Raw genomic sequence first — 17,876 nt, 5'->3', positions numbered from 1 at the left:
TTCTGTCTTCTTAAGATGCAAAGTGGGGTGGGTCCTTACATTTACTCTCCATCGAAAGCTCAAATTCCTTCCTCTAAGTATCAAAAGCAGAGAAAAATTTAGGTAGAGTATCAACTTTTAAAATTATATTTGCAAGATTTTTAGAAATCCATATCATATCAATCCTTGAAAAAGATTTATGTCTTTCTGAGAAAAATGTATACTCTCTAGCGGAGCCATTTTTATGTCTCCATAAGTCTATTAGTACTAAATTGTGCATCATTTTGGAAAAGGTCTTTGGTAATTTATCCTGGGAGGGTTTAATCCCCTTATTAGATGTTCTGTCCAGAGCTGGTATAGTCACTCCATTCTAATCTCCAACATGTCAATTTGCATACAAAAAAGGTAGTAATTGATCCATAAGATATTCAAAGAATTTAATTTTATCATCATTTGGCCTGTACACACCATTGAGTTCAATTTCCACTATTACGAATCTACCATATTCATTCATTGGCATTCCACTATTACGAATCTACCATATTCATTCAATGCCATATTCATGGCATTGAAGAAGAAAACCCAGCTAAGATATCTGCACAGGAACCTACTACTTTGTCTAAAGATATATTAAGTTTATTACATGGAATATTAATGGGGGAAATGCCCCATCTAAGCTTAAAAAACTATTTCATTACCTGAGAAAACTGAATGTTGACATAATCTGCCTTCAAGAAACACATATTACAATACAAGCTAAGAAATACCTAACAAATAAACGATTAGGGGAGGAATTTACATCCGCTGGTTTAAAAAAGAACAATGGAGTTGTTTTATATATTAAAACCTCAGCTTAAACCTAAGTTACATTTAGCAATTCTGCTGCAACTTTTGACAGTTGCGAAACAAATAGTTGTAGGAGGACAACAGGTATAGCATTTCAGTAATATGATTGCAATGGTAATTTGGTTCAATGTAATGCACAGTGCTATATTGAAACAGCAACATGTAAATGAGACTTCATAAAACAAAATAATAACCATGTTAAATTAACTTGAAAATAGAAATATACGTAATATTTGATAACCTATCTAAAATATAGTATATTTTTACACTACATTAAAAATACATTTTTCTATTATTTGCTTTTAGCATGATACTAGGCCTTGCTTTATATCAACTTAGTGAATACATATCCTTGTAATACAGAAGTTTTCAGTTTTTTTGAAAGAAACACCTGGAGGTCCTGAATCATGCAAAATACATCAGCACTGAGTCCCTGATTATTAGAGCCTAGATGTGGTGAAGTGATATATGATCAAAATGGATGACTGTATGCTACGCCGTTTGCTCTGTGGTATGCTGGAGACTGGGCAGAGACCTCAAGGTATTCCATGCAAGCCCTACAAAGACACTGTGAAGGAAACTCTATACCACTGTGACATTCAATCAAAGGAACTAAAAGCTGCAACTGCTGAAGGAACCTGCTGTTGAGCGCTGTGCTATAAAAAGTTGATTGGCTTTCAAGATAGGCAGCACCAAAAAGTGATAGAAAAACTGAGCAGCATCACATAATAATAGCGTCCCCATAGTGCTAGGCAATACACTTCCAGACTGAGACTGCACAGCCACCTTCAGGTCCACAGATGAACTGCACAACAGCATTTGAACCCAAAGAACATCTAGTCTTAAGTTGTTAAAAGTTAATGCAAGCCTCATTGTATATGACATATTGTCTTTTTTATTAAATTTACACACATTCAGAAATTGATACTTACTTGCACATATCATCTTCTGGGTCCTCAAGCCCAAACCTTTCATCAAAAGTAAGTTGTATCAACATATTCTCTTCAGCTGCAACTAATCGCCACACAAGTACTGTGTTGCGGGGATAAGTGTAAGGAAACTTAGGGCTGTGAATACTTCCATTAGCAGACACAGTAATAATCTTCTCATGATGTGGCTCTTGTACTCCTGTAAAGGACATACACACACACACAAGAATAATCAACCAATTGCACAATAAACTTATACTGAACAATATAATTCAATTCTAAAGAACTTTGATATCTTCTAATCTAGTATTATAGTTTATTTCTTTTAATGGTAACTTGCCATGCCATACCACAAACTTTCTCAAAAGGAATTCTCTCAAAAGAGTTGTTGGAAATATCTTAATACAGTGTTCATGTATTTTGTACAACTACAGCAGTATTTAGTAGATGATAGACAGACAGACAGACAGACAGACAGACAGATCGATCGATCGATAGATCTATGGTGTACACTATGTCTTCTCTCTGAATGAAGTTTCCTGCTTCCTTGTCACAGTTAAGTAGAAAAGCACATGTGGACTGTAATTGTCTATTCTGTAGGGCTATATACAGACTTTCTAACAATAGTATATGTGTGTGTGGGGGGGGAATAATAAACCACAAATATACATGGGAATAAAATAAAGGTAAAATTTTGCCCTGTCTAGTTGTGTGACTCTAGGGAGTGGTGCTCATCTCCGTTTCTTATCTGAGGCATTGTCCAAAGATATTTTCATGGTCATGTGGCTAGGAGCATGACTATATGCTGAGGCACACAGAAATCTGTTACCTTCCTACTGAAGTAGTATCTACTTATCTACTCACAATTGCATGCTTTCAAACTGCTAGGTGGGCAAGAGCTGGGGCAGGTAACAGGAACCCACCTGATTTCATGACACTCAGGTCTCAAACCTGGGTTGTCAGCTGGAAAGCTGACAAACTCAGCCTCTTTATAGGAGTATTCCAAAATAAATGTATTCAAAATTGTAGTGCAAAGCTGGGAATCAATTGTTCAATATCCCATCATGAATTTCCTTAAAAATATTCATATAAACTGTTACTCCTGAAATTAGTTCTAATCAGGAATCCAGGCAATTCAAAAGAATATAGCTTATTGTATGCTAATGTTCTCTATAAAAATCTGGACTTCTTGTTGTTGTTAATTGCGAAGTCGTGTCGGACCCATCGCGACCCCATGGACAACGTTCCTCCAGGTCTTTCTGTCCTCTACCATTTTCTGGAGTCCATTTAAGTTCACACCTACTGCTTCAGTGACTCCATCCAGCCATCTCATTCTCTGTCGTCCCCTTCTTCTATTGCCTTCAATCTTTCCCAGCATTAGGCCCTTCTCCAGTGAGTCCTTCCTTCTCATTAGGTGGCCAAAGTATTTGAGTTTCAACTTCAGGATCTGGCCTTCTAAAGAGCAGTCGGGGTTGATCTCTTCTAGGACTGACCGGTTTGAACGCCTTGCAGTCCAAGGGACTCGCAGGAGTCTTCTCCAGCACCATAGTTCAAAGGCCTCAATTTTTTGGCGCTCAGCCTTTCTTATGGTCCAACTTTCACAGCCATACATTGCAACTGGGAAAACCATGGCCTGGACTATACGCACTTTTGTTGGCAGGGTGATGTCTCTGCTTTTTAGTATGCTGTCTAGATTTGCCATAGCTTTCCTCCCCAGGAGCAAGCGTCTTTTAATTTTTTGGCTGCAGTCCCCACCTGAGGTGATCTTGGAGCCCAGAAAAATAAAATCTGTCACTACCTCCATTTCTTCCCTATCTATTTGCCAGGAATTGAGAGGGCCGGATGCCATGATTTTGGTTTTCTTAACGTTGAGTTTCAAGCCAAATTTTGCACTCTCCTTCTTCACCCGCATCAAGAGGCTTTTTAGTTCCTCTTCACTTTCAAGAATCTAGACTACTAACAGTCAAAGCAAATAGGCAGCAGATAAGAGTCAATGGAATTCAAGGTGGGCTGCACATAGATCTCTTGTGGACATGAGGGGACTTGAGAATGACCTGTCCCTTGGGCAACATCTGGTCATTTCCTACATGTTTAATGTGAATATATTAATTTATATGTGTCCTGAACAGATTATATTTATATGAAAGAAACAAATATATGCATTTTACTTATTTGTGACATTTGTGTCCCACCTTGTATAAAGGTTGTATAAACAGCATTCTCTCTTTCTAATTTCTACTGCTGCACTTGCCTTTGAAACATCATTCCCATGTGAAATTGGCACTTGTTGAGTTTCTGGAATGTCCTTAAAAACTTGGTTCTGCCATCAGGCCTGAAGATCTCATGGAGCTGTAGAGCCCATTAAATGATACTGTATGTAGGTTCAGATTTCACTCTCCCTTTTTTAATATTTTAACTATTTTTAAATTTATTTTGGATGTTTAATTTCTTTTTTGTATTAATTGTGCACAACATCCATAGTTATAAGCATGAGATTGATGGCTATATAAATTGAATAAATAAATAGTTGAAAGGCATTTAAATCAAGGTTTTTTATTATTACACACACACCACACACACACACACACACACACACACAGAGAGAGAGAGAGAGAGAGAGAGAGAGAGAGAGAGAGAGAGAGAGAATGCCTGTGAGAAATAAACATGCTATTTTCAAGATTTTTCAAAGAATTTGACTCTCTTGGTCCAAGATTCTCAACATTTTTTTCTGTTAAACAATATTTATGTATTTTATTAAGTTGGAATTTTGTACATATGTATGTTGATGTACAGATCTGATCAAACATTAAATAAAACAACACAGAACCAATCTAGATAATACATGAAGCATATGAATGTATTTTACACATCAAATTTTTAAAGAGTAGAGATTGGGAATCCAACACAGGGAGGACCTTGTCAATTTGGGACTTTTGTTATGTATGTAACAGTGAGAAAACAGTTTTCCTCACCAGTAGATATTTCCTAACCAGAAATAGAATATATTCAAATAGATAAGACGTGTATCCTGAACATTAGATCTTGTGATGAATTGTGATAAAGGGACTGGGGTTATTTAAAACTTGGAAATTATAATTATTAAATGTTAAATTTAAATATTAATGGGAAACTAAAAATTGGGAAAAACTAATTAGGTCATTGATTGCCTATAAAGACTGAATGTTAAAATAACTAGGATATGTGTAAACTAAAAATTATTGATAAATGTAAGAAAGTTATTTTTTAATTTAATGGATATAATAAGAATTGTATTAGTTTAAATATTTAATATAATAGTTTTAGATCTGTATTAAAGATACTTGTATGTTATTGAATTATCGATTAACTCAGCTGCCACGTTGCTTTTCAAATATTTAAATGTAAAACTAGAAAATCAATTAAAAAAAAGATATTTCCTCACCAGGCCTCTTGAATAACAACAACAAAAGCCCATTAATTTTCTGCAAGGGTGCAATGGATGGAAACAGGGATACTTTTATAAGGTGCAATGTAGAAAAAAAGAGTTATCACTACTTTCCTTTGATCACATTACCCCTGGAATCTCATTTTCAAAATAAATCTTCATATTGTATCTCTGGTCTCTAATCAAATTAGGTATCTTAGGTTGTTTTGGAAAGAGTCAAAGGTCAATCAATACATGTTATTTTAACATTCAGTCTTTATAGGCAATCAATGACCTAATTAGTGGGAAAAACTAATTAGGTCATTGATTGCCTATAAAGACTGAATGTTAAAATAACTAGGATATGGGGGACAAAGCAAGATGCCGCTCCCACCTCCGCGCTTAAAGAAACCTGGTGAGTTATTTTAAAAGCGGACAGAGCTGGATAAAGGATTTTATTTTTGATCTTATTTGGACTTTAAGTTTAAAGATTGATTTTTATTTCCCTTTTTTCTTTTATCAAGAGGGAAAGTAAAATGGCGATTGGAAAGTTTTTTTTTTTTTTGAAGGGAGCGGAACGGAACGGAATAGATTGTTTTTAAAGGTTTTTTTGAGTTGGATTTGTGTTTCAGGAAGATTACTTTCCCTCTTTGCTAAATTCTTTTTTGTTATTTTTTCAAGGGGTTTTTTTTTGTATTTTTTCTATTTTTTTTTTAAGAAGGAGGAAAGAAGAAACAAAACTTTTCTTTTTGAAAATGGCTTCAAGGCGGCAAGCAACATCTACAGTACCTAAGGTGGCTTCTTCTCCTGCGATTCTACCAGCACAACAACCAAAAGCTACACCACCTCCTTCCCCTCCTCTGCCATCAGTAACGGTAAAAGACATGCAAGATATAATGGGAAATGCTATATCTCAAATTAGAGGGGAAGTGAAAGAGCTTTTAGTGGAGAATAATATTATTTTGAGGCAAGACATAGTTGTGGCTCTAAAACAGTGGTTCTCAACCTTTTTAATGCCGCGACCCCCCAACCGGTTGTAAGTCGAGGACTACTCAACCGGTCGTAAGTTGAGGACTACTCAACTGGTGCAGCACCGTTTGCAGAATGGGACTTTTGGTGGGCTCAGCAGGGCAGAGACAGCCTGGACAATTCCAATTGGCTTTGGAAAGTCAATAGAATTAGACTCTGTTCAAGAGAGTCTATTCTATTGGTTTTCAAAAGCCAATAGAATAAAAGGGAGTAGCACAGCTAAGGAAAAGGGGGAAAAAATGGCGGACTGCGTTGTTTGGCGACCCCCATGAAATGGTCGTTTGACCCCAAATGGGGTCCCGACCCACAGGTTGAGAACCACTGCTCTAAAAGGACTTGCTTCTGTGGTTGAGAAGCTGGATTCTCGAGTGGAAGAAGTGACAGATAAGGTGGAGGTTTTGGAGGATAAATTTGAAGGCATGGAAAAAAAGATGGAAATTTCACAAGATGATATTGTTATGTCTCAATATAGAGAAATGGAATTTGCTTTAAGAATCAGGGGGCTGAGAGAAGACATGCAACAAGACCTGAGAGAGATTGTAGCAAATGATTTTGCTGTGGTTTTGAATAGAGAAAAAGAGGCAATATCCAGGGAAATTGAAAAAATGTTTAGAGTTAACTCCTGGGTTGCAAAGCAAAGAAATTTGCCAAGAGATGTGGTAATTTATTTTGGGAAAAGATCTCTGCGTAATGAAATTATACAAGTTTTTTACAATAAGAGGTTTCAGATTGCTGCACAAGATGTTATAATTCTAAAGGAGATTCCATCTCAAATTTTAAGAAGAAGAAAAGAGTTTGCCTTCTCCCATCTGAAAGGTTGATGCCATTCAGATGGGAGATTCCGATTGGCATAGTGGTGAGTCATGCGGGGACGCGTTACAGACTTAATACTGTTTCTAAAGCAAAGGAGTTTTATATGTCGGTCCTGGGAGCACGCTCATCACCACCTATGATGATGAAAGTTTTGGATGGCAAGGAGGCAGAACAGCAGTCTGAAGAAGTAGTATTGATGGAAGCTGGAAAATTACAGGCTGAGTGGTTGCAACAAGCAGGGATGAAAGAGCAAAGGATGACTCGGGCAGCCCACAGACGTAAGGAAAAGGAACAACAGAAGAAAGATGTTAAAGAAGTTTTACAAGCATTTGTTTCTGAGCCTGTGGGAGGAGCAAGACCCAAGAGTTCTGCGGTACAATCTTCAATGGCAGATCTTCAAGCAGTCTTCTCCAGGCTTATGGCCAAGGGAGATGGTAAACCTCCTGACATGGAATGCTAATGGCCTCAATTCCCCTCAGAAGAGAAAGAAAATATTTCATTATTTAAAGTAACATAACAATGATATTATTTGTTTGCAGGAAACACATATTAATTCTAAGGATCAAAAATATTTAGTTAACACCCGACTGGGATCTCATTTTGCATCTTTTGCTTTTGGGAAAAAAGGGGGTGTAGTTATTTTTGTTAAGCAAAATTTATCAGCTTGTTTAGTAGATTCTGATCCTCAAGGGAGATATGTTATGATTGAAGTGGGACTGTATGGTAAGAGAGTACTTATAGTAGGTTTGTATGCACCAAATCAACAACAGGAACAATTTTACAGACTGCTACATCAAAAATTGACTTTGCTGGACTATAGATCTGTTATATTAATGGGAGACTCGAATGGTGTTTTAGATACACAAAGAGATAAAAAAGGATCTTCTATCTCTTTTAAACAGGCTAAATTACCTAAGGCTTTTTTTTATTTGAAAGAGGATTGGGAGTTGAGAGACCATTGGCGTGAACATAATTTGGAGGAGAGAGACTTTACCTTTTTCTCGGACAGACACCAATCTTTTTCAAGAATTGATTTTTTTTTTTATTACCACGGACTTATATTTTAGGGTAAAGAATGCTAAGATTTTTCCTAGAACACTGACAGATCATAGTCCAGTTTGGATGGAATTGGTTAATGAAAAAGAGGAGAGGAAATCCTGGAGGATGAATGAGAATTTATTTAGACAAGAAAAGAATGTTCAGAAATTAAAGGAGCAATTAAAGGAATACTTTGTTTTAAATATGTATAAGGGAACTTCAATGCCAATGGTTTGGGATGCAGGTAAAGTTTACATGCGGGGGGTCTTGATACAAATGAATAAGGTTTATAGACAGAACCAGGTGCAGAAATGTAAGGAGTTGGAAGAGGAGATTAAATTAAAAGAAAAAGCCTTAATTGTGAATCCTACAGATGAGAAGATTAAAGAATCTATAAAATTGATTAAATCACAATTTAATATGTTGATGGCTGATCAAACAGCAACCAACTTACTGTATATGAAACATAATACATTTTGCACTGCTAACAAACCAGGGAGATGGTTGGCTTATCAATTGCGAAAGAAGCAGAGGTTGAGGACTATAGATAAAATAAATTATAATGGTAAAGTGGTATATCAGGAGCTGATTAAGAAATCTTTTTTAAACTATTATAAAAAATTATATATGGGAATGAAAGTACAGGCTTCAGATATAGATAAATATATACAAGATGCTCACTTCCCTAAATTAACAGAAGATCAGAAACAAGAAATGAACAGTTTGATCACCACTGAGGAAATTGAGATAGTAATTAAAGAACTAAAATTAGGTAAAGTACCGGATACTGACGGACTGACATCTATTTATTACAAAACCTTGGTAGAAGAGTTGAAACAACCTTTAAGAGAACTTTTTAACAATATATTACAGGGTTCAGAGACCCCCTTGTCATGGGGCAGAGCTTTCATATCTTTGATTCCAAAAGAAGACCAAGATCTCACATTACCAAAGAATTATAGACCCATATCTCTTTTGAATGTAGATTATAAGATTTATGAGGGTGTTAAAACAATTAATACATATGGATCAAATGGGTTTTATAATTGGAAGGTATATGAAGAATAATGTTAGACAAATTATTAACTTAACAGAATATTTGGATAAAAACAACCAAGTTTCTGCAGGATTGATATTTTTAGATGCCGAAAAAGCTTTTGATCAGTTAAATTGGCAATTTATGTTAAAATTAATTGAGGAAATGAATTTTGGAGAAAAAATTTTACAAGCTCTTCGTGTTATTTATCAAAAACAAACGGCACAACTTATAGTTAATGGAGGTTTGTCAGAGGTGTTTTCAATTGAGAAGGGGACCAGACAGGGTTGTCCATTGTCACCATTGCTGTTTGTTCTAACTTTGGAAATTTTGCTGATTAAAATTCGGGAATCACAGAAAATAAAAGGAATAGAAGTTAATAAAAAAGAATATAAATTAAGGGCTTTTGCAGATGACTTGGTTGTTACTTTATCTCAACCAACTTACTCTGTAATTAAACTGTTACAACTGATACACCAGTATGGACAAGTTTCGGGTTTTAAAATTAATAACAATAAGACTAAAATATTGCTTAAAAATACGACTAATTTGGATAAGGAGACTCTAGTTAGGCTGACAGATTTTGAGGTAGTTAATAAGGTAAAATATTTGGGGGTTATCTTATCTGCTTCTAATGCAAAACTGCATAAAAATAATTATGAAAGGCTGTGGGTTAAAATACAAAAGAATTTGGGAAATTGGAAGAAGCTGCAATTGTCCCTATTGGGGAGAATTGCAGCGATTAAAATGAATGTTTTGCCAAAGTTTCTCTTTTTATTTCAAATGATACCTATTTTAAAGAATGAGGTTAACTTAAATGAATGGCAGAAAGGTACCAATAAATTTATTTGGGCAGGGAAAAAACCAAGAGTAAAACTTAAAATTATATAAGATATTCGTGAGAGAGGTGGACTCAAGGTACCGAATTTGAAATTGTATTATGATGCTGTAGTGTTAACATTAATTAATGACTGGGTTAACTTAACAAATGTAGATGTACTCCTCCTGGAGGGATGGGATTTACTTTTTGGATGGCATGCCTATTTAATTTTTAATAAGAAAGTTGACAGGGTTTTTAAGTCTCATATTTTAAGAACTTCCTTACTTTGGGTTTGGAAGAAATATTATAGAAGTGATTCAAGAATCCCATTATGGGCTATTCCATGGCATGCGATAGAAGGGATAAGGAGAGGAGTTAAGATGGATAGTATTTCTTATATACAATTACTTAGATGGGATGGTAAAAATTGGCAATTAAAATCCATGGAGGATTTAATACAAGAAAATATTATTTTTTCATGGTTTCAGTATAGACAATTATTGGAAAGGTGGAAGATAGATTGTAAGGTGGGTTTGCTTAGAGAGGATGAGAATTTGTTAAAACAAATAAAAGATCAAAGACGAACCCATATCAAAAGAATTTATGGGGTGTTAGTGGAACTGGATTCAGAAGCAGAACTAGTTAAAGATTGTATGGTTAAATGGGCACAAAACTTTAATGAATCGGTTTCATTAGATATTTGGGAAATTATTTGGTTGAGGAATGTTAAATTTACACAAGCCCAAAATTTACAGGAAAACTATTATAAAATGTTTTACAGATAGCACCTTGATCCACAAAAAATGTCTCGTATGTATTCAAACTTGCAGCCTAAATGTTGGAGATGTGGTTGTTTGGATGCTACTTATTATCATATTTGGTGGTTATGCAAAAATATAAAAGTTTTTTGGATTAAGATATGGTGGAATATTCAAAGAATTTTTAAAAGAAGGATAAAATTTACTCCACAATTGTTTTTGTTGGGTATTGTTTCCGACTGTGACAGTAAAGAAACTATATTAATGTTAAATCTAATTACAGCAGCTAGGTTGTTAGTTGGGCAATGTTGGAAGAAGGAATCTTTGCCTACTTTGCAAGAATGGTTTCTTAAAGTTTCCTACTTAGCGGAAATGGCAAAGATTTCGACTTTTTTGAAAGATCAATCGCAAGAGAAGTACCTTTTGGTATGGAAAAGATGGATAAATTTTATACAATACAAGTATGATATAAAAAAATATTATTTAGCTTTTGAATAATTTATATTTAAAGTTTAAGATTTTTTCTTCTTCTTGTTTCTTTTTTTTCTTTTTCTGTTTTTTAAGTATTGGTGTTAAAGCATTTTATGATTTGTTTAATTATTGTAATCAAATTGGTATATGGTTATTTGTGTTTAAAATCTTTTCATTTAAATTTTAATTAAACCTGTATTCAGCTCTGGGAAGGTTGGGGGAGGGTTGGGGTGGGTTGGGAGGGTTGGGGGAAGGGAACTTTTTTTTCTGTAAAATTTTAAAAATTTTCAATAAAAAAAAATAACTAGGATATGTGTAAACTAAAAATTATTGATAAATGTAAGAAAGTTATTTTTTAATTTAATGGATATAATAAGAATTGTATTAGTTTAAATATTTAATATAATAGTTTTAGATCTGTATTAAAGATACTTGTATGTTATTGAATTATCGATTAACTCAGCTGCCACGTTGCTTTTCAAATATTTAAATGTAAAACTAGAAAATCAATTAAAAAAAAGATATTTCCTCACCAGGCCTCTTGAATAACAACAACAAAAGCCCATTAATTTTCTGCAAGGGTGCAATGGATGGAAACAGGGATACTTTTATAAGGTGCAATGTAGAAAAAAAGAGTTATCACTACTTTCCTTTGATCACATTACCCCTGGAATCTCATCTTCAAAATGAATCTTCATATTGTATCTCTGGTCTCTAATCAAATTAGGTATCTTAAGTTGTTTTGGAAAGAGTCAAAGGTCAATCAATACACTTTCCAGTACTTCCTAGCTTTGCAGAGTCTCAGCAACAGTTAAACTTGAGAATGTAGGTTATTCTCCAAGCTTGTGGGTTGGTTTCAGAAAGTTTTGTTACCAGGCTAGGTAACACCTTCAGTGGAATTTAGGGGATGTCAGTGTCAGTGTTCTTCTGCTTATAAGGGATTTGTGTAGTCAGTAGGTCTTGTGATGGTAAGGTCATGTCAGATAAGAGTCACATTAGGTCAGGGTCTTCTGATGGATCTCTGATGGGTCAAATGAGGGTCTTGTGTCAAATGAGGGTCTTGTGATTGGGAGGTCACATCAGGTGAGGGTCATTGGGCGGTGAAGTACTGGTTGGAGGGGGTTGCGTGATTGCTTGAGGGTCGGTGCTGTCTCTGGTTAGCTGTGCAGTTGATTTGGATTTTGTGGGGTTTGTAAGCTGGTTGTAGGTCAATATGTCTGTTGATGGAATTGCTTGTGTAATGCCAGGCTTCGATAAACTTGCGAGCATGGTAGGTGGTAGCATGGCCAATGATTCCTGTATTGCTCCAATCAAATTGGTGCTGTTAAGTGTCAGTGTGGGTAGAGGGATTTGAGACTGTGGTGACTGACTACCAGCTGGTGTTTGTGGATATGGGTTTTCAGTTGATGTGATGTTTGTCCCACGTAGAATCAATTGCAATTGTTATAGTTGATTTTGTAAATTACATTGTTTTTTTTCATCCTTCTGTAACTTGTCTTTGGTTCTGGATAATTCCTGGGGAGTGTGGCTATGGGTTTGTGGGCTATTGCTATTCCTAGAGGTTGGAGAATTCTGGTTGTCATTTCTGACACCCCTTTTGTGCATGGTAGGGTTAGTTTTTGCCTACTTGTTGGCTATGTGATGCATTGTGATTTGAGTGCTGTGTGTCGGAATACAATTTTTTCAGATAGCCATTGTGGAGAAAGACAGCAAGCAGTCATTTGTCTTCTGTTTTTCTTAGTGCTGTGGTACTGCAATGTGTCCTGGCCCTTCTGAAGAGGGTGTGGACACAGCTTTTTTGTGTGTGGTGGAGTGGTTGCTTGCAAAGCTGAGGATTTGGTCCGTGCAAGTGGGTTTGCGGTAGACGTGGGTTTCCACTTTTCTGTTGTCTAGTCTCCTTATGTCATGTCAAGGAATCGGAGTCTTTTGCCTTTTCCTCTTCACATGTGAATTTGATACCAGAGCATATGTTATTTAGTAAGTGGTGTGTTTCTTTTTCATGAGCGTTTGATGATGATGAAGGTATCATCAATGTAGCATGTCCAAAATTTTGGTTGGCTAGTGAGTAGAGCTATGGATTCGAGTTGTTGCATGACTGCTTCTGCTATTAGGCCTGATATGGGTAATACCACTGGGTACCTTGTACTTGCTTATAGATTTTCACATTGAACTTGAAGCATGTGTTGAGGCATAGATTCAGACGTTTCATGATGACGTCTGTGGATGTGGAGTGTCCTGTGGTGGCATCATCTTTGTGGGTATGGTGTTTAGTGAGGAGGTGGTGTATGGTTTGTTTAGCCAGGAGGTGGTGTATGGTTTGATGTCAATTGAGGTGAAGAGTGCAGTAACATCAAAGGAGACCATGATTCCTTCCTTGTTGAACTTGGTGTGCTTGAAGAGTTGGAGAAACTGTTCTTGGAGTTTATTGAGTGGGTTGAATCGTTGACCAAGTGTCTGAGTTTCCTGTGCAGGGTTTTTGCTAGTTTGTACATCGGTGTTCTGGGTAGAGACAATTGGAATAGGGGGATCCCATTCTTGTGTATTTTGGGGAGTCCATAGAACCTGGGTGTGGGGGAGTCTTTTGGTTGCATGTGCTTTCTCTCTAGTGGTTTTAGCTGTTTTTCCTTTTTTCCACTTTTCTTAGGGTTTCTTTTATTTTGTTCTCTAGTGTTATGAATTATTTGATAGGTGTTGGTGTCGTTTAATTAGTTTTTGGCTTTGCTGATGTAGTCATTTTGTCCATTACTACAGTCAGTCTGCTTTTGTCTGCCAGTATGATGATGATTCTTTCATCTTGTTTTAGTTTCTTTAGTGCTTTCTTCTCCTTTAGTCTGAGTATTTTGTTGTGTCTGTTGCATTGGATGTTGGGGATGATTCTTTGCCTGATGTATTCTTGTGTTTCTTGATCCAGGTGGTTCATTTTTAAAATGGATTCGAGATTGGTTTAGGAATTTAATGGGGTCGGTGTCTTTGTGGTTGAAATTGTGGTTGTGTATCACAAGACCCTCACTATGATCCACACCTGACCAATCACAAGACCCTTGCTTGACACAAACCATTATAAGACCTATCACAAGATCCATCACAAGACCCTGACCTGACGTGACCCTCATCTGAAGTGAACTCATCATCACAAGAACTACTGATCTCAGAAAACCCTTATAAGCAGAAGAACACTGACACTGACATCCCCTAAATTCCACTGAAGATATTACCTAACCTGGTAATGAAGCATTCAGAAACCAAGCCACAAGCTTGGAGAATGAACCTCCACCCTCATCCTACACCCAAGCCTCTATCGCAAACAGTTAAACTTTTCTATGTAAGTTGAAGGGGTTGAAGTTGTATACTGGGACTTTTGATACTGACAAAGAGTTGCCAATGAGCTATGCCAATAAGCATGGCAGTCTAGAAAGGCAGATGAATCAGAATGTTCTTTATATCAGGGGTCCCCAACCCACAGTCCATGGACTGGCACCAGTCCACGGCATACCAGAAACTGGTCCATGCAAACAAATGAAACACCATCTGTGGGATGTAGGCAACACGTGAAACCATGCCCCCTCTGGTCTGCACAAAAACTTCTCTCCACAGAACCGGTCCCTGGTGCCCAAAAGGTTGGAGGCCACTGCTTTATATCTTTGGTAAAACCTTATATCTTTGATAAAAGCTTTTAAAACTGTCTTCTTTCCTTTCTTTATCCTTCTAACTCATTTTGTTTTTTTAAAAAAAATATTGCAGGGAAATCCTGGCATCTATTTATTTGATACTTGGCAATGTTTATGTCCTCTAATAGGTCTATTATCGACCCTATTTTAATTTGATTTATTAATGTAATAGCTGGAGGCATTTTGATGCTTCTGTTATGGCCTATGAATAAATAATTTATTAGCTGAATTTATAATATCTTTAAATTTACACTTGTCTTCAAATGGAACACAGCTACATTTGAACCTTAAATTTAATCGATCTTGGTTGATTCACACACCTCGTATATACATATGTACATATAATTTCTCTATTTCTCTGTTTGATCATCTGAAGACAGCATTCCACTTAATATCACTGATCAGTACGTAACAAATAAATACATGGACTGTCAATCCTTTTGTGTATTGCAAACTATGAATGCAGAAATCACAGATGAGCATTTATATAATCAAAGCAAATAAGGGAATTACAAGTGAAATCTTAGCCATAGCCATCAACTGCAAAACGTAACACATTTCAACTTTATGAGAAGAATTAGGATGAGATAACAAGAATGAATCAGCCTGTAGTAACACAAGCATCTACAAGACATCTTCTGTTTACAGAATTCTGAGCATTTCAAAACATTTAAGAACAACTCTTAAACAATTATTAAGCTGTATACATACTTGAACAAATATGCACACACAGAAACAATATCACAATAATGGAGAGAAAAAAGGATATAAAAATATATAGCGGCTGTTTAAAAAGGAGGCTTCAAGAAGGGATGATAATACAGTATGTCACGTTAAGGAAAGTACATCAAAGCATAGCTGTCAGAAAGAAATATGAAAGTGTTTTGTTAAATATACTCTGTCTGCAGCATAAATTAGAGCACAGGAACAAAGCAGCCTGTAAAAAGTATGACACACATGTATATGCACATAATATACAAACTTCTTAAACTAAATTGGAATAATATGGGGAAAAAAGCTTGAGAGAAAAAAGTACAGATAGTCCTTGACTTACAACAGTTCATTTAGTGAACATTCAATGTTACAACGGCACTGAAAAAAGCTATTTATGGCAGTTTTTCAGTTATGACCATTGCAGCATCCCCATAACTATGTCATCAAAATTCAGATGCTTGGCAACTAGTTCATATTTATGATCGTTGCTATGTTCCAAGATTCAGTGATAACCTTTTGTGACCTTTTGACAAGCAAAGGCAATGGGGAAACCAGATTCACTTTAACAACCGGTTACTAATCACAAGTTGAACACGAGACAATAATGCAAAACTGCTAAAAATAGTTTTTGGGGATGTATTAACCGCAACATGGAGCCCAGATCAAATTAGCTATGGGTCCATTTAATTGCCACTCCTCATATATCTATTCTGCTAATCAGCATGACATATAATATTTTGTCAAATGTTTTCCCAAAAGCAAGATATATCGTCTTTCAACATTTCTCCAATCCAGTAAGGAAGCATCCAAACAAAAAATGAGAGGTTTTTCTTTTTGGGTTAGATTTATTTTATAATGTCATGCTGGCTTCTGGTCATTATGCATTATTTTACTGTCTACTTTATAATCTTCTCACATATCTAACAGACTGACTTGTCTGCATTTTGCTGAGCTGCCTTTATTTCCCTTTTTGATAAATGGACAATATTTGTTTTGTCCAATTACCTAGCATTTCTAGGATTTATCAAAACATAACATAAAAGTTTGGCTGGTTCATCAATTAGTTCTTTTAGTACATAGGATAGAATTAATCTGAGCTTGGAGATTAAAATTTTTTTAAAGTAAAGAGATACCTCCCTCAGTGCGTTTTTTCATTCCCATCTTTTTACAATTTCCTGCTGAAACTGATTGTTGTTGAATAAGATGTTCAGCAGTGTCCCCTTTTCTTTGAAAGCTATTACCAACTTATCTTCCTCACTGTCAAGATGGCATACTGTTTCTTTTCATTTTATTCTCAATATATCTAAAAAGATATATTTTGCTATTCTTAACATACGTTTCTCACTTCAGCTCCTTTTAAGCTTTCACTCTTTATATGCCAGCAGGTTTATACTTTCATTTGCTATATGGTCCTCCTTCTGACCATGCATCTGTCTTTTGTTTTGATATCTTTAGCAAGCCTTTTTGGTAGTTGTTCTCCATTTGTTTTCTCTTTACCAGAATTTTTTGCAAGTGCAACTTTAGTATATTTTCCTTTAGTAATTCCTAGTCTCCTTGAGACCCTTTTCATCTAAGTTCCTATACACCACTGCAGTGAGTTTATTAAAATCATTTTTAGCCCAAATTATATATTTATGTCAGAACTTTTCCTTCAATAAAAGAAAATATAACATAGTCAAATTTTCCCTGCTAATTCCACTTCTTCAGCTAAGAAGCTTCTCTATGAATTAACTTCAAGTCAAGAACATCAGCTGTTCTTGTACATTTCTTCAAACTGGGCAAGAGAAACCTACCAGCACAAGTCCAATTTCCTAGAAGGATCCTGGTTAGACAAATTAGTTTCTTACTGGATTTCAGTGTATGGGTCATCCTTGACTTACAACAGTTTGTTTAGTGACCAAAGTTACAATGACACTGGAAAAAGTGTCTTATGACTGATTTTCAAATCTACAACCTTTGCGGTAGGCAACCTTGGCTCTTTTATGACTCGTGGACTTCAACTCCCAGAATTCCTAAGCCAGCCATGCTCAGCCAGTTATAAAAGAGCCAAGGTTGCCTACCCCTGCACTATCCCCATGGTCATGTGATCAAAATTCAGACACTTGGCAATTTTTTCATATTTATGATAGTGGTAGTGTCCGGGATCATGCAATCTGATGACAAACAAACTCAATGGGGAAGCCAGATTCATTTAACAATCATATTGCTAACTTAACAACAGCAGTGAGTCACTTAACAATTTTCTTCTGTGGCAAGAAAAGCTGTAAAATGAGGCAAAACTCACTTAACAACTGTCTCACTTAGCAAAAAAAAAATGTTGGGCTCAATCGGTTGAAAATCAAGGACTATCTGTAATTAAAGTTCCACATCAG

General features: G+C 35.8%; 1 protein-coding gene across 1 annotated transcript in view; it reads right to left on the bottom strand.

Moving 5' to 3' along the window:
* Positions 1–17,876, bottom strand: part of PDGFC (platelet derived growth factor C) — a 254,493-nt gene that overhangs the window by 93,884 nt on the left and 142,733 nt on the right. Inside the window, exon 2 of the mRNA XM_039360889.1 lies at positions 1,758–1,953. Coding sequence (XP_039216823.1) covers positions 1,758–1,953 — 196 coding nt within the window. The remainder of the gene's footprint in view (positions 1–1,757; positions 1,954–17,876) is intronic.

Source organism: Crotalus tigris, unplaced genomic scaffold (genome assembly GCF_016545835.1).
Source record: "Crotalus tigris isolate CLP2741 ecotype Arizona unplaced genomic scaffold, ASM1654583v1 scf7180000019175.708988, whole genome shotgun sequence".
In the NCBI taxonomy this organism is placed as follows: Eukaryota; Metazoa; Chordata; class Lepidosauria; order Squamata; family Viperidae; genus Crotalus; species Crotalus tigris.
The sequence above is the reverse complement of the archived record's forward strand: the minus strand, read 5'-3'. Positions and strand labels throughout refer to the sequence as shown.